This window comes from Platichthys flesus, chromosome 19 (genome assembly GCF_949316205.1).
Source record: "Platichthys flesus chromosome 19, fPlaFle2.1, whole genome shotgun sequence".
Taxonomy (NCBI): Eukaryota; Metazoa; Chordata; class Actinopteri; order Pleuronectiformes; family Pleuronectidae; genus Platichthys; species Platichthys flesus.
The window spans coordinates 1,003,440-1,024,281 of record NC_084963.1 but is presented as its reverse complement, the minus strand read 5'-3'; the positions used below and the strand labels follow the sequence as shown (position 1 = coordinate 1,024,281).

Here is a 20,842-nt window from a genome sequence, read left to right as displayed (position 1 = left end):
AATTGACCTGGATTCAATGTTCAATCTTGTTTTATCTCTATTATTATTATTATTTACGTGACCAGCGTAACTTTACTACGCAAACAGCGTGATGAATCCCGTTCACTCTCTCCTCCCACAGCAGGAAGGAGAGTGATGGAGGGAGGAGGAGGAGGAGGAGGAGTGTTGTTGTGACGCAACTTCTCCGCAGACCGACACAGGAAGAGACAGAAGTCCCAGAGAAAGGCGCTGATATCCGGGAGCAGAGGACCAGGGACTCGGGGCGATGAAGACGCCGGACACGCGCACAGTTCTCCCGCAGCTCCGGACCTCGGCTCCGGGCTCGAACCCGGATCTGTAGCCGCTGCGGTTTGTTTCGTGGCGCAGGAGGAGACGATGCCTCCGCGGACACACACGCACACACACTCGATCCTTCCCCGACACACAGCGACCTCCCCCCGCGTCCCGAGCCCGAGCAGCGCGCTGATTCCAGCAGGAACTCGTGCACCATGCTGCGCGCTCCGGATCCATGAAGAGTCTCCATGAGAACCCGGAGGTGGAGGAGGGGGGGTCCGGCTGCTCCGTCATGGAGGAGAACAACCTGAAGACGGCCCGGCTGTGGAGGGATGCCGCCCTCCGCTCCAGGAAGCTGCGGAGCAACATGCGCCAGCTCACCCTCTGCTCCAAGAACAACCAGATCACTCTGCCCGAGGACGTGGCCGAGGTGGAGGCGCTGAACCTGGGCAACAACTCGCTGCAGGAGCTGCCTCTGGGGCTGGGCTCCTCCCTGAACAACCTGCGCATCCTGGTGCTCCGCAGGAACAAGTTCAGCGCGGTGCCCCGGGTGGTGTTCGAGCTGGTGCAGCTGGTGGAGCTGGACATGAGCCACAACTGTCTGAGGAGCCTGAGCGAGGGTGTGGGGGAGCTGAGGGGCCTGAAGAAGCTCTGCGTCAGTCACAACAAAATCCTGCACCTGCCGGATCAGATCTCTGAGCTTCAGCTTCTGGAGGAACTGGACATTAGCTTCAACGACCTGCACGACCTCCCCAGGACCTTCTCCGGCCTCGGCAGGCTGCGGACTCTGGACGTGGATCACAACAAGCTGAACCAGTTCCCCTCGGAGATCCTGGCCCTCAGCGAGCTGGAGGAGCTCGACTGCTCCGGGAACAAGTTCCAGGAGTTACCAGCTGACTTGTTGAAGCTGCGCTCCGTTAAGATCCTGTGGCTCAGCAGCCTGCGCACGTCCATGCTACCTGACACCTTCTGCCACCTGCACAACCTGGAGAGTCTGATGCTGGACGGGAACAACCTGACGCTGCTGCCGCCGTCTTTTGGGAAACTGCAGAGACTCAAGATGATCAACCTGTCCTCCAACGAGTTTGAGAACTTCCCGGAGGTTGTTTTAAGCATCAGAGGATTAGAGGAACTTTACCTGAGCAGGAACAAACTCACTCATGTTCCCGAGGAGATCGGTGAGCTGGTGAAGCTGGTGAACCTCTGGCTGGACAACAACAACATCACGTATCTGCCTGATTCTGTGGTGGAGCTGGAGAAGCTGGAGGAGCTCGTGTTGCAGGGGAACCAAATCGCCATTCTTCCAGATCATTTTGGGAAGCTGTCCAAAGTGAACATCTGGAAGGTGAAGGACAACCCTCTGATCCAGCCTCCGTACGAGGTGTGTATGAAAGGCATCCCTTACATCGCAGCCTATCAGAAGGAGCTCGCTCACTCCCAGCTCGCCGTGAAGCCCAGATTGAAACTGGTCCTGATGGGGATGAAAGACGCTGGGAAGACGTGGCTGAGGCAGAGCGTGGTGGGACCGCGGGACATCACAGGCATCCTGGGAAACAAAGGGATTGAAGTCACTAACTGGGTGGCAGACGCCGACCGCTGTCTCACTTTTCTGGTGTATGATTTGTCAGGGAAGCAAAACTATGACCTCATCAAACCCTTCTTCCTGTCCCCCGGGGCTCTCTACGTCCTCGTCGTGAATCTCAAAACATACTCACCCAAGAACTTCTATGCCCATGTCGGGTATTTCCTCCACCTCCTCGGCGCCAAAGTGCCCCACGCTGTGGTGTGTGTGGTGGGGACACATGCAGACGTGTGTGCAGAGGTGGAGCTGGAGGAGAAGAGTCTGGACATCCACAGACAGATCGGTCTGCAGGAGAGGAGGGACGTCCAGAGTCTGAGGAGCCTGGCTCTGCAGGTGGACCAGGCGCTGGAGCAGGGCTTCAACGTTCGCATCTCCAGCCCCCACGTCCTCTTCTACGGCGTCTCAGACAGGAACCTGAGGCGGAGGAAAGCCCAGCTGCAGTTCATGCTGAACCACCGGCTGCAGATTCTGTCTCCTGTCCTGAGTGTGAGCTGCACAGAGACACAGAGGAACATCCAGAGGCTGAGAGAGAAGCTCATGTCTGTGGCCGACCACAGGGACATCTTCCCCAACCTGCACCGCGTGCTGCCAAAGTCCTGGCAGATTCTGGAGGAGCTGCACTTTAAGCCCAAAGACTTGTGGCTGTCGTGGTGGGACTCGGCTCGGCTGGGCCTCCAGGCCGGGCTCACCGAGGACCGGCTGCAGAGCGCCTTATCCTACCTGCACGAGAGCGGGAAGCTGCTGTACTTTGAGGACAGCCTCACGCTGAAGGAGTATGTGTTCAACAATCTTCCACGGTTCATTGCAATTCTTAACGTCTTCTTCCACAGGGACGAGTCCACGCTGCTGGACCGGCTCCTGTCCGAGGGGGAGAGGGGGGACAAGGGCAGGGTGAGTCTGGTGATAGAGGACGAGAAGGGCGAGAACCTCAGGGTGACACATCTGCAGCACCATGTGGAAGGTTTCCTCCAACACGGCCTTCTGCCCTCCAACGTCATCCGCCTGCTCCTCAGGCCGCTCATCCAGACGCAGCAGGACCTGCACCTCATCATGGAGCTGCTGGAGAAGATGGGGATCTGCTACTGCATCAACAAACCTCGCAGCAAGCCTCTGAACGGAGCCACGGCCTGGTACAAGTTCCCCAGCTACGTCAGCAGCGAGGAGCCCTGGGCCGAGGCCGAGGCCAGCGGCGGCTCTCTGCCTCACTGCCACTTCTTCTCTGTAGAGCAGCTGCACATCCAGTACAGCTTCCCCTTCCTGTTCCCTCCCGGACTGTTCGCCCGCTTCAGCGTGCAGATCAACAGCCACGTGGTCCAGAGGTCAGACGGCAGACACCGGATCTTTGCCTATCGAGGAAAAGTCCCCGTGGTGATCAGCCACCGGCCGTCCAGAGGGAAGCTGCTGGCGGAGACTCTGTCCATCGCCAGCCACGCCTCGCTGCCCAACATCTGGACGGCGTGGCAGGCCATCACGCCGCTGGTGGAGGAGCTGAACGTGCTGCTGCAGGAGTGGCCCGGCCTCCACTACTCCGTCCACATCCTCTGCTCCAAGTGCCTGAAGAGAGGGTCGTCCAACCCGCACGCCTTCCCAGGTAAACCCTCTCTAGCCCCGCCTCCTGACCCAAACCCGTCCTGCTGTCTGTCCGTGGTCATAATAAGAGTTAATATTAATAATGTTCGTAGATCATATCGTTTGTGTATCTTCAGTTTTGACTCTGGAGTCACAGTGTTTAGATCACCAGTAAACTCAAAACTCTCCTGACACATAAACAATCTTTACTAAAATAACCGTAACATATTAACTCTTTCATTTTGATACTTGAAAAATAACCTCTTAGATAAATTTATGTTTTTTAAAGTATATAAATGTGAACTGTTAAATAAATGAAGGTATATAAGTATAAACATGTTCAGAGATAAGTCTGGGAGGAGCTATTGTAATGTACTGTATTTTATTTTCTTGTGTCTGGTCACATGATGAGAGCGTCTGGTGCAGAGTGATGATGTCATGTGTTTTCATGTTAATGGTCCAGTATCGACCCCCCCCCCCCCCCCCCCCCCCTTAGATCTGATGAATCAGGGAATGACTTACACTGGGTGTGGTGCTGGTGCGGGTGGTGGGGAGGGGGGGCTGCCTGAACAAAGACCTTAAGCCGTCGGCCTAAAGGAGTTGGGGGTGTGTGTGTGGGGGGGGGGGGAGATGATGATCCTCGATGCTGATGCTCCTGGTGCGGTGATGGAGGAGGCAGTCGTCATGGCAACGTGACCTGCTTTTACTGTACAGATCCCGGGTCAGTTCCTCGTCTGGGTCATGGAGTGTTAATGTTATATACACATTCTGATTGGATCAGAAGATCAGCTGACCTCTCGTTATTGATTACTTTTAACAATATAGAAAACAATGTGATTATAAAGTTCAGATGCTGATTTATGTCGTGGAGTAAAAGTCGACTTAAAACTCAAACTAACACCTTCATCAGCCCAGATCAGCTTTAATCATGACCGGAGACAAAGGAAGTTCCATGAAACACTGACCTCAGATCAGTGAGACTCACGGAGCTGATGTAAGTTCTGCTCAGACTTTGTAAACAGACACCTCCTCATGTCGGAGCGCTGCGTGTTCCGGCCTTTTATGGACAAGATATTTTTGGCTGCAGAGTTCAGGCTCCACACAGAGAACCAAACACTTTCCTCTCTCACTGTCGAACGCCCTCGTCCACACGGCGCCGGGCGATGGTTCTGGGATCTGACCACTGTGCAGACCAGGACCCCCTGAGAACCGAGCTCGTTCATTGGTTCACTTGTTGTCATCTCTGAACCCTTCTCTTTCTTGACTTATTATTTTCACTTGATAACTTAGTTTTCAGTTTTTATTTGCTGTGGAGGCAGACGTTCACGACCTCTGACCCCTGAGCAGGGATTACCCACCTGCATCTGAAGGAGAAATCTTCAGGTCGAGTTATGATGTCAAACGTTTTCCTGCTCTAATGAAAACATCGTTTCATCAGACGATCGCTGCAGCTCCTCTTTTCAGCCTCTGTCTCAAACACTTGTTCTTGTCTGGTTAAGACCCCCCTCTTGATGAAGCTCAGCTCTGATTGGTCAGCTGGTCCACTCTGCTGTGATTGGTCAACAGATTCCGCCATCCATCTTCCATCTTTGGAATTTTACAACACGTCTGAGTTCAGTGTCTCATCCTGTCCCTCTGTGTTTGTGTTTACTGCATTGTGTTACTTTCCTGCTCGCTTGCTAACTGGTGAGCCTCTGTGGCGTCCATGTTGTGCGTTTTACTTCCTGGTTGTTAGTGCACATGGTAAACACGTGTGTGCGTTGGAGCTGCATGTGGCTCCACTTTCACTCGTGCTGTGGATCAGCGGCTCAGTCTGACTCCTCTTCATCCTGTTAAAGGATTGTGGGATTGAAGCGACTCACACGTTCAGTCAGACGCTGCCGAGGTCGTTTCCCCCGACTTGAACCACCCGACGGGAGAGGACCGACCTGGGGCTCAGGTGCTTTCCTGTCGGCTTCCTGTGCGTGGTGGTCCTCCCCCAGTAGCTGCTGGTTTTATATGATGAAACATGGATGGTTTCAGATGAACTGAACTGGAAACAAAGAGGGGGGGCGCTACAGCTCCAACAGATCAGTCTGTTTAAAAAGGTAGTTTGTAACTCCACCATTGTGAGGACATTTATCCATCATCCTTCCATCCATCTGTTCACCCATCTGTTTTTCTATTCCTCCATCCCTCCATCTACAGGTCGATGAAAGTCTCAGACTCGTCTCGTTTTCTTCACTGACGGGATTCATCGACCACATGTTCATCATCCGCCTCTCGATCTTTAACTATATAAAACAAACACATTGAATATAACTCCTCACAACAACTGAGCGGATGTGTGAAATGAAACCGGCTCTACACTGAATCTCTTATTGCTTTAATGTTGAAGTGAAACTGGTCAAATTCCTGTTTGTTCTGGTTCTTCCTCCGTTCACGTGCTCGAGAGGAATTCGTCCTTCTGTCGTTATTGTTTCAGTTTGATCTGAACTCCTCCATGTTGTCTGGCTGCAGCTCCATGAGGCTGCAGCCAAAGGAAACACCAGCAGACTCTTCCTGCTGTAGAACTCTGATTACTGCTGCACCTCCTCTGCCCGTAAACACGCTGCTGATCTGATGAATGCTGGGAAACGACTCGACCTCTGAGGTCAAACCCGAAGGCCGCTGCTTCCAGACATCACGTTCATTTAAAACCACATCAAACACATTGATGGGATTCATCAAACTGATAAAAACTGAATATCTGTATTCAGGTAATTGATGAGTTGAATTGAGTTTTTGAATGAAGCAGATGTTCAGGGTGCTGATTATCAACTCAGAGGTCAGAGGTCAGAGTGAGAGGATGACTTGTAGTCAGGTGTTTTCACCTGTGTGGCTGCAGCAGCTTCTGGAGCGTTTTGTCATATCGACTGCTCTTCATCATGAAGTGCAGTCTGTGCAGTTGACCTGAAGGACTTTCCACTTCCTGCTCCAGGCTCTGAGCGGAGCTTTGGAAGTAAACAGCTCATGTGAACCTGTTGAAACACGTCGTCAGTGTTCACACCCTCAAACCGGCCTGAGCTGCAGGTTCAGGTCTCATCTGGAGCTGCTGAGTAATCTGGTGGCTGAGCTGTTACATCACTGCAGTAATCCTCCTGCTTTACCTCACATGTGACAGACGGGGGGGGGGGGGGGGGGGGAGCTCGCCAGCTGACTGTAACATGAACCAGAGCAACGACCAGTTTGTTGTTATTAGAAACTGCTGCAGGTTAAACTCACTGACACTTTACCAGGAGGCTGCAGGAGAAGTTCCAGAAAAGTTCCAGAGACACTGACTCAGACATTGTTTTCACATAAACTGTTTTCAGACACGACCTCCAGAGTTTGTGTTTCACAGCTGAACATCACAGTTGTTTATTCCTCAGGTGAGAGGTGGAGCAGCCGGGTGGAGCAGACAGAGACAGGAAGTGACCATTACCTCTGCTGCAGAGGTCATGTGATCATGTTCACATCACCACAAACTCACTCACAGTGAGTCCAGAGTAGACGATCTACTTCCTGTTTACACCACGTGACCAGTGTAGGAGAATGGTCGTGTGACACTGAGGTTGTTTCTGATTCAGTTCCAATGCTGACTGCTCAGAGGTCAGTTTAGTTTCAGTGTGTAGAGGAAGCCGGAGACTGATCCTCGCTCAGCTGCATGAGGACAGTTTATCTCATTACTCAGCAGATGTTAACATCTGGAACGCACACATGTGAGGGAGTGTGTGTGTGTGTGTCTGTTTGTGTGATTAGCAGCAGATTTCAGGGGAATCCCAGAGCTCTGAAGCTTTCACACTTTCAGTCAGAGGAAGTTTCTGTTTTTATGTATTTCCAGATGAAACGTTTGTGATGATAGAATCTCTGGACTGTGACATTTTCTTTGAGGAGAGTTTTTCTGCTGCGGAGGGAAAAGCCCTGAAGCTTTGCTCGATCAGATCAGCCTGTGTTCATGTGTCATAAAGCTTTAATCCTCCAGACCGTGGAGCTGATCCCAGACCTGCTCAGTGACCTGCTCCAGTTATTTTTGGTTTGTTTCCTCGGCGGTGGAAGTCGGTCACATTCCGGTGGATCTGGGTTTCCAGACTCTGCAGCTGCTGATCACAGAGGATAAGAAACGCCACGGAGCCGAGTCTCGTCCTGACGACTGCTTCTGCTCCAGTTCACACATCCTGCTCTTTATCTGAATCCTCTCTTCTCTCCTCAGTCTCTCACTTCCTGCAGAGGAGAAAACCTGGAGACATCTCCACTTTAGTCTTTGAGTTGGATCAGGTTTATTTTGACTGAGACATCCGCTGATTTCAGGTCTGATCCTCGTCCCAGTTCCTGGAGACAGGAAAACGTCTCCTGCTCCTGAAGCGACCACGTCCTCATAAGGCTGGGGGGGGGGGGTTGGCACAGGGAAACAAGGCGAGCGGAGCAGGAACATAAATGATCCGTTTACCTATTCACGTGTTTGAACGGGGGGGGGGGGGGGGCATTCCTGTTAGTTTATGTCCGGTCTTTGTGTGTGGGGGGGGGGAATCTGACCTTATTCAGGACGCAGACGAATGAAAACACTGAGAACTGCTGAATAAACATCACACAGTTAAATACTGAAATACAGATTATGGCAATAACACGGAACTGAAGCCCTGGGTCTCGTCTCTCAGGCTGAACCAAGCTGCAGCTTTAAGTCTTAAAACCCTGAAGACAGAATCTAATAATCAGAGTGATGCATTCAGGCAACCATCTTGGATTTAATTTATTTTATTGTGGATTCATACACAGGCATGACAACAGATGAAAGGTTTGTTGTGACAGACCTGTCTGTTAATCTGGGATTATAATCTGGATCATCCAGTGAAGAGTCGAGGAGTCGATCTGTAGGTTCACAGCATCCGAGAGGTTGTGACTAAAACAAAGAGAATTAATAAAGTGTTTGTGTTTCTTTAGAAGTTAATAAGTGTGTGTGATGATACCACAGCAGGTTGTGTGTGTGTGTCTGTGCGTGTCTGTGTGTGTGGATAAACCAGATCAGATCTCACTGAGCTGTCGAAACATTCATTCTTGAACGTGATATCCAGAGGTTTTGTCCCCCAGACCACAGGGGACAGGAAGTAGATTAACTGCAGACCACCTGTGAGCGGCTGGGTTCCAACACGTCTCAGGGTCAAGGAAAGATGTGAAGGAGAAGCTGTTAGGACTTAGGAAAGGAGTAAATGTCCCTAGTAACTTTACTAACAGTCTGGAGATGCTGCCATCTAGTGGATGAATCATGAATCTGCTCTGATGACATCAGATCTAGTGTGTGTTTGTGTGTGTGAGATGTTGTTGATGTTTTGTGGCGTTGAGTAGGAACCACAGTGACTTCCTGCCGAGGCCCTGGTCACTAACAGATGACTCCTCGTGTTGCAGGTGAGCTGCTGACTCAGCCGCGGCCTGAAGGTCTGATGGAGATCATCTGTCCAAAGAACGGCTCCGAGCGCGTGCACGTGGCGCTGGTTTACCCCCCGACCCCCACCGTGGTCAGCCCCTGTCTCAAGTAACCCTGCACCCCCTCCCCCCCCCAGCCTCAGTGTGGCTCCAGCTCACCGACCTGATGATGTCACACCTGTACGTATTAAACTTTATTTATACAACACAGTCAGACATAAAGAAGGTTACAGAAAACTGCAGATTTATTTACCTTTGTTTTCTTCTTGTGTTGCAGGTTGTGATGTCATCATACTGCCCCCCCCTCCCCCTCACACACACACACAAACACACACACTGAGGGACTCAAGTTCAGTGTCGGACAACCACGATGAGAGAAGACATGTAACTGGGAGCGCCCCCTGATGGCGAGGAGAGGAACAGAAAGTTGACTAATGAATGGACGAGTGTTAAGTTATTATCGACAGAAAGAAGGAATCTATGTCAGAGAAACATGAGCTTCTTCTTCTGCAGATTATGGAGTCAGAACATTTCCCTTGTTTCAAGCTGTCGGGTCTTAATGTTTGATTCGTGTTACTGACGGTTTGTTAATCAGCTGACACTCACCTGTGGTCATGTGACTGAGGACCAGAGGTGAGTCGCTCGGCTGCATCTTAAACTGCCGAACATTCATATTCATCTGAAAACACAAACAGCCTCGTTGTAGCAGGTGCCCCCCCCCCCACACACACACACACTCTCCCTCCCTGTGTAGATGTGTGTTGTTGTGTTTTCTCACTGTACAGGACTGATCTTCATGTTTTCTATGCCAAGGATGTCGGAGCTCAGTGGGACGTGACCGCACATATCGATGGACTTGTGTCATGTGACTGTACATAACCAATCAGATGAGACTCTGGTGCATCAGGTCTTCTTCAGTCTTCGTCTTCACCTGGTCTCTGATTCATTTGGAGACCGTTTTCCTGCCTGATGTAAATAATATCTTTATTTTTATATGTGGACACGTTATTTACATTATTTAGTGTGATGTTGTGCATGACTCACTGAGAGAGCGCACACCGACTTTTCTACAGATCACACAACCGACTACAAACCAAATAAAAATAAACCAATCACTGCTTTACTACCTTTGCACCGTGTGTGGTTATTATTTAATTTATCAATCAATCAAACAGTCAATCTGAATTTGTGTGAATCAGAAAAGATTGTTATTAGGATAATAAAGGTAATACACTTATACCCTGTGTGAAATTATGTCTGTTAACAAATTTAATTTGTCAGAATGAGTCACTATGAATGAATGTCTCCAGTGAGTTTGACTGTTAATTGGATTTATTGACAATAACAGGGAAATAAATGATCAGCAGTCTCGTGCTTTAATCAGAAGAAGAATTCACATTTTATCTCTTATTTAATTTGTTTCTGACATTGATTCTGTTATTCTTCAGAAATTTAAAGGTTTAATTTGTAATGAATGTGTCTGACTAGTTCAATGTGAATCTGTTGAGTCTTATATCTGATGGAATGATTTACAAACAGCAGAACAACCATTGTGTTAAGACAGAAACACACATGAACATAATGAACAAATATTAAAGGGTTAGTTCAGGGGGGGGGGGGGGTGTTTGAGTACACTTAAAACTTCTGGAGTTTCAGGAGTAAACAGTCAAATCAAAACAACTGAAGTCAGTGGTGACTCCTTCTTCAGACGTAACAACAGTAAAGACACAAAGTGGCTCTGTTGTGTCATCAAGTGTTTACCGAAGTTTCTGATATCTTGAGTAACTGCTGCTATCTACAGGATATCCGAGGAGGCCACAGTTTATTTGCTGTTGTTTTATTACGTCTGAAGAGAACACGCCCCCTTCTCACTCAGCAGGCGGTCCAGGTTCTGGTCCAGGTTCTGGTCCAGGTTCTGGTCCAGGCTCTGGTCCAGGCTCTGGTCCAGGTTCTAGTCATCTCACGCCTAGACTACTGTAACTCCCTCCTGGCAGGTCTACCTGCTGCTGTCATCCAACCTTTGCAGCTCATCCAGAAACCAGCAGCTCCACTGGTTTTTAACCTAAATTCACTCACACTAATCCGCTCCTTTCACTGGTTACCAGTGGCTGCCCGCATCCGGTTCAAAATATTAGCACTTGGTACCATGCTGTGAATGGATCAGGTCCAGTCTACATCCAGGCCCTGGTCAAACCTCACACCCCAGCACGTTCACTCCGCTCTGCTTCGGCCAATCAGCTCGTTGCTCCCTCACTGCTCAACACTCATCACCATCACGCCTGTTTCCTGTCCTGGCTCCTGGATGATGGAACCAGCTCCACATCGACATCCGGACATCAGAAAGTTTACACATCTTCAGCTGCAAACTAAAAACACACCTCTTCCAACTCTACCTTGGATAAAAAAATAAGCTAACAATTTACTAGCAATTAAATGGCACTTACGTATACCACTTTGTGGTTTTGCCTTATTTTGAAGAAATTGTACTTTTTTGATACTTGTCGTCCTGGGTCTGCACCCTCTGGTTGATGCACTTGAATTGTCGCTTTGGATAAAAGCATCAGCTAAATGAAATGTAATGTAATGAAGAGGGAGTCAGTGATTTATGGACATTTCTGACACCCCCCCCTCCCCACACCTCTATTATAGTATAGTATAGTATATAGCATTATAGTGCTGAGGAGATAATGAGGGAAGTAAAACATGTTAAAGAAATACTCCTTTATTAATAAAATACACTGTACATATAACATATATGTACAGTGTATAACATCTATAACATATAAACAGATGGTTTCACTGTCCAATCATATGTGTGCCGGTGCCTGTGAGTTCGTTGCTCCGCCGCTCCGCCGGGGGGCGCTGGACCTGCGCAGCAGCAGAAGAAGGGCAGCGCGGCGGCGGCTCTTCCTCTTCCTCCGCGGCCTCAGAGGTAGGAGCTCTGCTTCTCTCATGAAGAAACAATCTGTCGTGAATCTGAGTTAAATCTCCATCATCCTTCTCCTCACTCCGCTCAGTCTCCCTCGGTTTGGTCTTAACTCCGCGCTCAGGTTATATGTTCGTGTTCGCGGCCTCAGATTCTGAGTTTTAACTCTGAATCGGGTTCGGTGTGTGTCCGCCATGTTGTCCCCGTCAGAAGACTAAGCCTGAGCTTCTCTCGGCTCCTCTCGGTTCCGCTCGGACTCTCAGTAGATTCATCTCCAGTGGTTCTGCTGAGAAGTTGTTAAATCCGCTGATTCTCAGTGATTCTCTGCGAGGTGGTCGCTGCTGTGTCTGGAGCTAATGCTAACTAGCATCAGAACCCGAGTCCCTGTATGACCTGCTGCTGTCTCTAACTCCATATTTGATAATAACCTGGAACGTGTTTGTGTTTGAACAGATTTTCTGAAGATGGTCCGCTACTCCCTCGACCCCGAGAACCCGACCAAATGTGAGTACCCCCGCTGCTAGCCTGTTAGCATGCTAGCCTGTTAGCTCAGAGGCAGGGATGACATCTTAGGACACCTTTGGATTAAACATGAAAACAACTCAATAAACTGCTGAGCTTCTGACGTAAAGTGTCTCTGTGAATACAACTGGTTTGAACGTATGTGACGATTATACGTCTCCTGTGTTTCCATATCCCAGCATGCAAGTCGAGGGGCTCCAATCTCCGGGTTCACTTCAAGGTAAGAAGATGATCACACTCCACATGTTGGCTTCAGGTTAAACTACACGTGTTGTCAGATGTCATGTCGGTCATCATACATGTTGTGATGAGTGACCATGTGAAGGGCTCTTATGTTGGACCTGGTCATACATGTCAGTCTTGTCTCTGGTGAAGAACACGTGTGGATTCATGTCCTCACCTCTAACGTGATGAACGAACGAGTCTCTGACCTCTGTCTCATGAGGAGCCTGAGGTCAGATGATGAATTCACTTCACCTCAGAACAAACACATGATGATCATGACTGTATGAACGATGAAGTCTGAGATCAGTGACGTGAGAGGATTGCGATGACGACACTTAGGACACCTTTGGATGAACCATGAAAAGAACTTTGAGAATATCTGAGCAATCTGTCAATCACACAGGTCACATGATCTCAGACTAGTTTCCATGTGACATTGAATGGATTTGAATCTGGTTTCCACAGAAATTGAAATAAGCTAGCGACCTGAGAACAGTTTAAAAGAATCTACAACTTCAAATGCTGGATGTGAAATGTGAACGTTTTATTTTGAGTAGTTGATGAAAAGGTCTCATTTGAATAGATTCAGCTCTAATATGATTAATCTGCAGGTTTTGTGTTTTGAATTCTTATTTTCCTGTGTTGAACCACAATGAGACACTTTAATGAAGTTGAGTAACCTTTTGCACAGAACACCCGTGAGTCGGCTCAGGCCATCAAGGGGATGCACATCCGCAAGGCCAACAAGTACCTGAGGGACGTGATCGTCCAGCACCAGTGTGTCCCCTTCCGGCGCTACAACGGAGGCGTCGGCCGCTGCGCCCAGGTGAGCGTCGCACTATCAACCAGCGGGTGCTTCAGTCGCTGCAGTGATGACATTCTTAGGACACCTTTGGATTAAAGATGAAACTAAACTCTTACTCTGAGCAGATGTTGTTGATCTGTCGTTCCTGGGGAGGAGAGGAGCTGCTTTAAACATTGTGGTTGTTTTTCAGGCCAAACAGTTCGGCTGGACTCAGGGACGTTGGCCCAAGAAGAGCGCGGAGTTCCTCCTGCACATGCTCAAGAACGCAGAGAGCAACGCGGAGCTCAAGGTCGGTTCACTGGCGCTCTGTTTATCTTCTGATCCCGTCTTCTCACAGAACATGTAACAGTTTAATCTGGTCACGTGTGAAAGAACAGACGTGTTGTCTCTGTGTTCATTTAAAGTCACATAAGTGCTAAGTGAGGGAGACTGTAAACCTCGTCTGTCCAGAGAGTTGGAGAATTGTTCAGTTTCACCAGAAACTCCTGAAACGATTTTTAAAACAAATCAGTGATTGACATGAGACGATTGCGATGACGAAAATTATCACGACTTATGAATTATGAAAGAAGCTAGAGAATATCTGAGCAATCTGTCAATCACTCTAAGATTCACGTCTTCATATCCGTGGTCTCACTTACTCACATGATCACATGTGGTCGATGGCTGACTCACCTGTGTCCTGATCTCTCAGGGTCTGGATGTGGACTCTCTCGTCATCGAACACATCCAGGTCAACAAGGCCCCGAAGATGAGGCGGCGCACGTACCGTGCCCACGGCCGCATCAACCCGTACATGAGCTCGCCGTGCCACATCGAGATGATCCTGACGGAGAAGGAGCAGATCGTCCCCAAACCCGAGGAGGAGGTCGCTCAGAAGAAAAAGGTACGCTCTGATTAGCTGGAGGACGGGGACGTGACCGGGTTCAGACACAAACCAACAGCTGCTGTTATTAAACGATCTATAGCAGGAAGTTAAAAACAAATAAATTCACCTCGTTCATATTTTGATTGGGTTTGTTGAAGTGAATTTGAACATTTTCTGAACTCGCCGTCGCCTCCCTGTGGTCACCTTACTCATCTGGTTGCACTGATGACAACTTAGGACACCTTTGGATTCCCCATGAAAACAAACTGTAATAAATCTGAGCAGCCTGGTCTTTGACCCTTGACCTTTGCCCTGCGTCACTGACTGTTGAATAACTGAGCTTCTCTCCACAGGTTTCACAGAAGAAGCTGAAGAAGCAGAAGCTGATGGCACGCGAGTAAAAACCAATAAAACGGACGTTGATAACACTTGAATCTCTGGGTCTTGTATTTTTAACAGAACTTCTCACTTCCTGAAAACAATCTGTGATGAGTGAGTTCATGTCCAGGTCTCGTTTTAAGGTGTGATTTAAAAAATGAAGGAGCAACCAGAACCGACTGAAACGTTTCTAATGTGAGGTCACAGCAACTCCAACAGAAACCAAGAAACACTGAAGCGTCACATGAACAGAACTGTTCAGATCCTTCAACAGACCTCAGAGACGTGTTGAACCTGCCCAGGTCAGAAACAGGAAGCTGAGACCACGGAGGGGGAAACACTGGAACTCTAAATATATTCAAATAGAGCAAATATGAAACAAAAACGACACTGAATGAAAAATACACAAACATTGTATCTGTAGAGTGTAATGAAATAAATGGCCACATGGAGGTGCTGTAACACCACTCAGGATCTGTGTTTCGTCACTGACTTAACTTCAGTTTAATTACAATTTCTAATTAATTATAGATAATGAGTGTTTCAGCCTTCATGCTGAGGCTCTATCGAGCAGTTTGATGAACTGAATGAAAGTCACTCAAAGTCCATTTATTCATGTAAATCAGAACCGTTGATTAGATATTAGTTATTAGTCACTGCTACTTTTAAATGATTCAGTCAACATGTGAAACAAATGACCTGAGTTTACACACACACTGCTTGATGTCAGACACACACTTTCACGTGTTTGATAAAACATTTTACTGTTTTCAAGATTTAAAAATAGCTTTGTACTAAATAATTAAAATCTCAATTTGTTGTATTTCACTCAAAGTTGCTGTGTGGCAGTGACGCCCCCTTGTGGCTGTAAACACTGGTGCAGTTTGTTTATAGCCTGAATACATCTTCTCTGGATGAGATTTATATAAATAAGTTATGTAAACAGTTATAACTTGAATCATAACCACAGCCGACAACTCCAGGGTCAACACTGTCTACTCTTTCTAGCTAGTTATAAATATATGATGACTATGATAGAGGAATAAAAAATCATTATTGTTACAGCTACTTCAAACTTCCATATTTGACCTAAAACTGTAATCTGATTACACACATTTTCAAATGTAATTCAATAATTAGGGCCGAGCACAAGGCCCTGTCATATTTCAAAGGATTTGTTTTTTTCCCTTTTGGGCTTTTTCAGGAAGTAGACGCTCAAATTGTTTGCAGGAAATTCAAAACCCCAAATAGTTATAGTAATCTGGAGTAATTTGAAATGGGCGTGGCAAAATGGATCACCAGCGGCCTCTAAGGAAAAGCCCCTCAGTTAGCTTTCACCGATCTTCACAAATGTCTTAGCCCAGGTGTATCATGACTAGACAAAAAAAAGAGTCTGAAGAGTCTAACTGCAACCATGTCCAACTGTGTCAAAAGTGTCTCAAGACATTGATGATGTACGAATAAGATTACTGTGACTTTTCGCCAAACGCCATATTAGGGGCGTTGCTTCAAGGTTCATAAATTCGCCGTTAACCACGAAATTGCTTTAACTTCACTGTCCGTGCTTCAGTCTCCCTCAAAATACATTTGTGTAACAAGAAAATATTGATATGGTTTTAAAAAATTGGTGTGACAAAATAACTGACTAGCGCCCCCTAAAGGTCAGGCCCGGCACTAAGATTGGCCGACATCTACAAAAATCAATAGGGACATGAGTCTTTTCATGACAAACAAATAAGTCTGATGAACTTGTCCTTGGGCTTTCATTAGATCAACTTCTACTTCTGTGAATGTCATTGCATCAAGATGGAGATATAAACCACCTCGGTATATATGATTTCATCACACGGTGTGACCGTGGCGTGACATTTTTAAGATTCGTCAAAAAAGAGTGATTTATCATAACTCCTCTGTGCATTGTTCTTTCAGCCTCAAACATTATTCACACATTCATTTATACGATCTGAAGAGAGAAACGAGTGTTTGTGACCTGAACACGTCTATGATTCTAGTGTAGAGATAGCGATAGCACCACCTACTTCCAAGAAGAAGGTAAGCCTTGTTTTAAAACTAAATTCGATTTAGATGAAGGTTTCACTTTGGGGTCTTACTTGATGGGGTGGACTGTAGTGCGTGATTAGTGAGCGTGGCCCAGCATTGCATGACAGACGCAGGAAGTGAAGCGTTGATCCTTGCTGCAGTGCGCCTGGTCATCGCTCGCCTTCTCCACCGACCGCAACAGGCTTCAACGTGCGGGTGCTCGGTCCCGGCAGTGCTACACACAGCCCTAGTTTATATTGTAATGGGATTACTTGATATTCTATGTAATCTGTTACTAGACCACTGATTTATTAAGATCATAATTTAAATAAAGTGAATAGATGTTAAATGATTGACAGGTCACATCACTGATGAACTAAAGCTTCTCTAACTCCTGAGTTTTCTTCTGTGTCACATATTAAGTGATTTGAAATCAAAATGGCTGCTGATATTTAAAAGGTCACCCGATTGACCTCTGACCTCTGAACACATCTGCTGAAAGCGATGACCTTTATTTACACCGTCAATATGAAATCAAAATAATTATCATTCATATCTTTAATGAATACATTTTAAATTAGATGGAACAAAGGGCAGCTCTTTATATATTAAAATCAGTTTTAGTATTAGTTGCACAGATAAATGAGTGAGTAAAAATAATAAAAATATTGATGATAATTTACAATAATGAAAATGTCAATGGTAATGATAATAATACTAATAATCATCAGAAATAATATGGTAATTATTATAATAAATATAATTAATTTAAAAAATCTACAAAACTTTATTAAAATTGATAAACATCCAGGGAATCCGAGTCAGATGTTTGTCCAATCAGCAGACTCCCTCCACCCCGGCCACTACGTCACTGCCAGGTCAGCCAATCAGGACAGACCCTCCTCTGCCCCGCCCCTCGGAGTGAGTCCAGTGAAACTTTGGATCTGATGAGTCTGATGAGTCTGATGAGTCTGATGCTGGTGAATCTGGTGAATCCGGTGAGCGTGATGAAAGTCTGATGACTCTGGTGAGTCTCTGGTGAGTGTGATGACTCTGAAGAGTGTGATGAAGGTGTGGTGAGTTTGATGACTCCGGTGAGTCTCTGATGAGTCTCTGGTGAGTGAGGACTGAGGAGTGTGATGCTGGTGAGTGTGGTGAGTTTGATGAGTGTGGTGGGTCTGTGATGCCTGTGAAGACTCTGGTGAGTGTGGTGAGTTTGATGAAGGTGCGAGGAACTCAGCCTCCGGCCTCAGTGTCTCTCTGACTCCGCACAGAGAGCATCAGGTCCCGGTGCTGATCTGGATCCAGCTCTGATCCGCTGTGGCTTCTCTTCCAGGTATTAGTCTGCACCGTGAACCTGACATGTCCGGAGAGGAGCGGCTCTCAGTGTAGTTCCAGCCGGACAGAGTGAGGACCGCAGGGGCCTGAGCCTCCACACAGCCCCGCTGCAGAGCTCCAGGAGCCCGCAGAGAGGCGGGAATGTTAGCGGTGGGTCCGATGGACGGGTCCCGACAGAGCGCCTTCCTCCTCAGCACCCCCCCTCTGGCTGCTCTGCACAGCATGACCGAGATGAAGACCCCGCTTTACCCGGCCTACCCGCTGTCCTCCTCCGGCCCCAACTCCTCTACCTCACCGGCCACCACCTCCCCCAACCCGGGCGGCATGGCCGTGTCCTCCCCGGGGATCAAGAGCTCCTCGGGTCTGTCCTCGGGGCTCGTATCCCCGCATCTTTGCTCCTCCGCGACCCCTCACGGAATTAACGACATCCTGAACCGGCCCGCCGCGGCCGCGATGGCCGCAGCCGCCGCCGCCGCCGCCTCCTCCTCGGCGGGGCTCCTGTCGGGTCTGCCCCGGTTCAGCAGCCTCAGCCCGCCGCCGCCCCCCGGACTTTACTTCAGCCCCAGCGCCGCCGCGGTGGCGGTGGCCCGGTACCCGAAGCCCCTGGCGGAGCTGCCGGGCCGGACGCCCATCTTCTGGCCCGGAGTCATGCAGAGTCCGCACTGGAGGGACGCGCGGTTCGCCTGCTCGCCGCGTAAGTTTGAGGATCCGCAGCAAAGTGGAAGGAGAACTGAGAGGAGTAGGAGGAGGAGGCCGCCGTGAAGGAGGTGATTCATGTGTTTTCTCCTTTTCTCCTGTTTCAGATCACAACTCAGTTTTACTGGATAAAGACGGAAAGAGGAAACACACCAGACCCACGTTCTCCGGACAACAGATCTTTGCTCTGGAAAAAACTTTCGAACAAACCAAATATCTGGCGGGACCCGAGAGAGCCAGACTGGCCTACTCCCTGGGAATGACCGAGAGCCAAGTCAAGGTATTAATATATATAAATACCAGAATATACGGAGTAAATACAGAGTAAATACAGAATTAATACTGCATATATACTGAATAAATACTGAGTAAATACTGAATATATACTGAATAAATACTGAATAAATACTGAATAAATACTGAGTAAATACTGAGTTAATACTGAGTAAATACAGAGATACACGAAAATGAATAAGAACCAGGCCAATGAACAATTATATATGAATATCATAAATATACTAGAAAATACAGAGTATTCATATGATAATTACATAATGAATACAGAATATTCATATGAGAAATACAGAGAACCATACAGATCTACTCCTTTGGCCAATGTACAATTATATTTTATTTAAATATAAAAAAAAAAATACAGAATGATTCCAAACCTGGAGATGAAGTGAAGATAATTCACGGAGCTCTGCAGAGGAAAACCGACACACACCATAAAATACAAACCAGATAAATAGAATAACAGAATAAATACAAACTGATCGAAAACTATAGACTGAAAACAATTAAATACAAAACGAACAGAAACTCAGAACAGATCTTAGGCGACGCTTTGTACATTGTCATGGTTGTTGTTGTGGGTTTGTTCCTTCCTGGTTGAGGCTCTTATTGTAATTCGCTTTGGATGAAATAGCAGCGAAATTAAATGTAATGTAAATGTAATTCAATTTGGCCTAAATAAATGTATTTAATTCATTGAAAACAGAATGAACGAAAATCGAGAAAACGACAAAAACAGACAAGAAATTAAAACACGTTGGACTAAAGAATTTGTTTTATTTCGTTTTTAGGATTTGATTCAATCCAACCGATCACAGGCTTTTACACAATTTCATATTTTAACACATAACACATTTTGATTTAAAAAAAGTAATTTAATAATTTAGGCCTTTTTATTAATTTAACTTCATTGATTTCTCCTGAAATTCAAGAGTTTCTGTGTTTTTCTGTGTTTTTCTGCTGCTTGGTTCACTTGATAAATCCCGTTGATTTCGCTGATGCTCGGCGGATGAGAATGTTTTATTAGTTGTGTTATTCGGAGGATTCCCTGCAGTGAGGGGAGGATTTACAGTGTGTGTGTCTGTGTGTGTGTCAGGTGTGGTTTCAGAACAGGAGGACCAAGTGGAGGAAGAAACACGCAGCAGAGATGGCCACCGCGAAGAAGAAGCAGGACTCGGAGACAGAGAGGCTCAAGGGCACTTCGGACAACGAGGAGGAGGACGACGACTACAACAAACCTCTGGATCCGAACTCTGACGACGAGAAGATCACACAGCTGCTCAACAAGCACAAGCCCGGGCCCGCGCTGCTCGTGCACACCTCCGAGAACGACAGCTCCTAACTGATGCGGGGCTGTGTCAGTGGCGCGCACAGACACGCACATGTGTGTGCGTGTGAGGACTCAGTTGTAAATACCAGAGAAACGAAGAGGAAAAGATCCGCTGTGAATAATTTATGTTAAAAACGGTTTTTGTACAGAAAAGAAAAAACTTCATCAGTTTTTGTATCTGACAGAAACACACACACACACACACTCTACCCACACAGAGACGCACACAGACCCACACACACCTGTACAGAGACTGAGTCTACACACACATGTTTTTTATTTATGTGTTCATCAGCAGGTGAATGTGATGCACTTTTATTTAATAAAAACTCAAACGTTTGATCGATTGCTTTCACGTGAATCTGAATCAATACAACTGTTCGATTATTGATCATCGATCCATTAACAACTGGTCCAATATATCATCGAAAGTAATGATCAATATTAATCATTTACACATGTTTATTCTGCTGCAGCTGTGAAGCACATTAGTATTATTACCGTAACGATTACCATGTTATTGTTATTATAACTATTATCATGAGGATCTCTGTTTGACTTGACAGTTTTGAATTGAA

The 20,842-nt window shown here is 47.1% G+C and overlaps 3 protein-coding genes and 4 non-coding genes across 7 annotated transcripts; all 7 read left to right on the top strand.

Moving 5' to 3' along the window:
- Positions 1–191: 191 nt before the first annotated feature.
- Positions 192–9,968, top strand: mfhas1 (multifunctional ROCO family signaling regulator 1). The gene is made up of 3 exons (XM_062412418.1): positions 192–3,446; positions 8,825–9,022; positions 9,120–9,968. The coding sequence occupies exons 1-2, from the start codon at positions 509–511 to the stop codon at positions 8,953–8,955; spliced, it is 3,069 nt and encodes a 1,022-aa protein (XP_062268402.1). The 5' UTR covers positions 192–508; the 3' UTR covers positions 8,956–9,022; positions 9,120–9,968.
- Positions 9,969–11,897: 1,929 nt separating this feature from the next.
- rpl17 (ribosomal protein L17) lies at positions 11,898–14,622 on the top strand. The gene is made up of 7 exons (XM_062412416.1): positions 11,898–11,920; positions 12,221–12,272; positions 12,470–12,510; positions 13,207–13,341; positions 13,511–13,609; positions 14,015–14,206; positions 14,542–14,622. Exons 2-7 carry the CDS (start codon positions 12,233–12,235, stop codon positions 14,587–14,589), a joined length of 555 nt encoding a protein of 184 aa, XP_062268400.1. The 5' UTR covers positions 11,898–11,920; positions 12,221–12,232; the 3' UTR covers positions 14,590–14,622.
- Positions 12,322–12,390, top strand: LOC133975633 (small nucleolar RNA SNORD58). The gene has a single exon (XR_009924774.1). It is a non-coding gene; the product is annotated as a small nucleolar RNA SNORD58 (small nucleolar RNA).
- Positions 12,836–12,903, top strand: LOC133975634 (small nucleolar RNA SNORD58). Its single transcript, XR_009924775.1, has one exon. It is a non-coding gene; the product is annotated as a small nucleolar RNA SNORD58 (small nucleolar RNA).
- On the top strand, positions 13,380–13,446 carry LOC133975630 (small nucleolar RNA SNORD58). Its single transcript, XR_009924772.1, has one exon. It is a non-coding gene; the product is annotated as a small nucleolar RNA SNORD58 (small nucleolar RNA).
- On the top strand, positions 14,406–14,474 carry LOC133975631 (small nucleolar RNA SNORD58). Its single transcript, XR_009924773.1, has one exon. It is a non-coding gene; the product is annotated as a small nucleolar RNA SNORD58 (small nucleolar RNA).
- Positions 14,623–17,830: 3,208 nt separating the features above from the next.
- nkx6.1 (NK6 homeobox 1) lies at positions 17,831–20,595 on the top strand. The gene is made up of 3 exons (XM_062412979.1): positions 17,831–18,638; positions 18,748–18,920; positions 20,031–20,595. Exons 1-3 carry the CDS (start codon positions 18,086–18,088, stop codon positions 20,274–20,276), a joined length of 972 nt encoding a protein of 323 aa, XP_062268963.1. The 5' UTR covers positions 17,831–18,085; the 3' UTR covers positions 20,277–20,595.
- Positions 20,596–20,842: the final 247 nt, after the last annotated feature.

Bases quoted from the DNA above. Each gene is read 5' to 3' on its own strand.
- mfhas1 (XM_062412418.1), top strand. From the start codon at position 509: ATGAAGAGTCTCCATGAGAACCCGGAGGTGGAGGAGGGGGGGTCCGGC. The intron at 3,447-8,824 runs GTAAACCCTCTC...CTCGTGTTGCAG, and splicing joins CAACCCGCACGCCTTCCCAG to GTGAGCTGCTGACTCAGCCG.
- nkx6.1 (XM_062412979.1), top strand. From the start codon at position 18,086: ATGTTAGCGGTGGGTCCGATGGACGGGTCCCGACAGAGCGCCTTCCTC. The intron at 18,639-18,747 runs GTAAGTTTGAGG...CTCCTGTTTCAG, and splicing joins GCGGTTCGCCTGCTCGCCGC to ATCACAACTCAGTTTTACTG. The intron at 18,921-20,030 runs GTATTAATATAT...TGTGTGTGTCAG, and splicing joins TGACCGAGAGCCAAGTCAAG to GTGTGGTTTCAGAACAGGAG.
- rpl17 (XM_062412416.1), top strand. From the start codon at position 12,233: ATGGTCCGCTACTCCCTCGACCCCGAGAACCCGACCAAAT. The intron at 13,342-13,510 runs GTGAGCGTCGCA...GTTGTTTTTCAG, and splicing joins GCGTCGGCCGCTGCGCCCAG to GCCAAACAGTTCGGCTGGAC. The intron at 13,610-14,014 runs GTCGGTTCACTG...CTGATCTCTCAG, and splicing joins AGAGCAACGCGGAGCTCAAG to GGTCTGGATGTGGACTCTCT.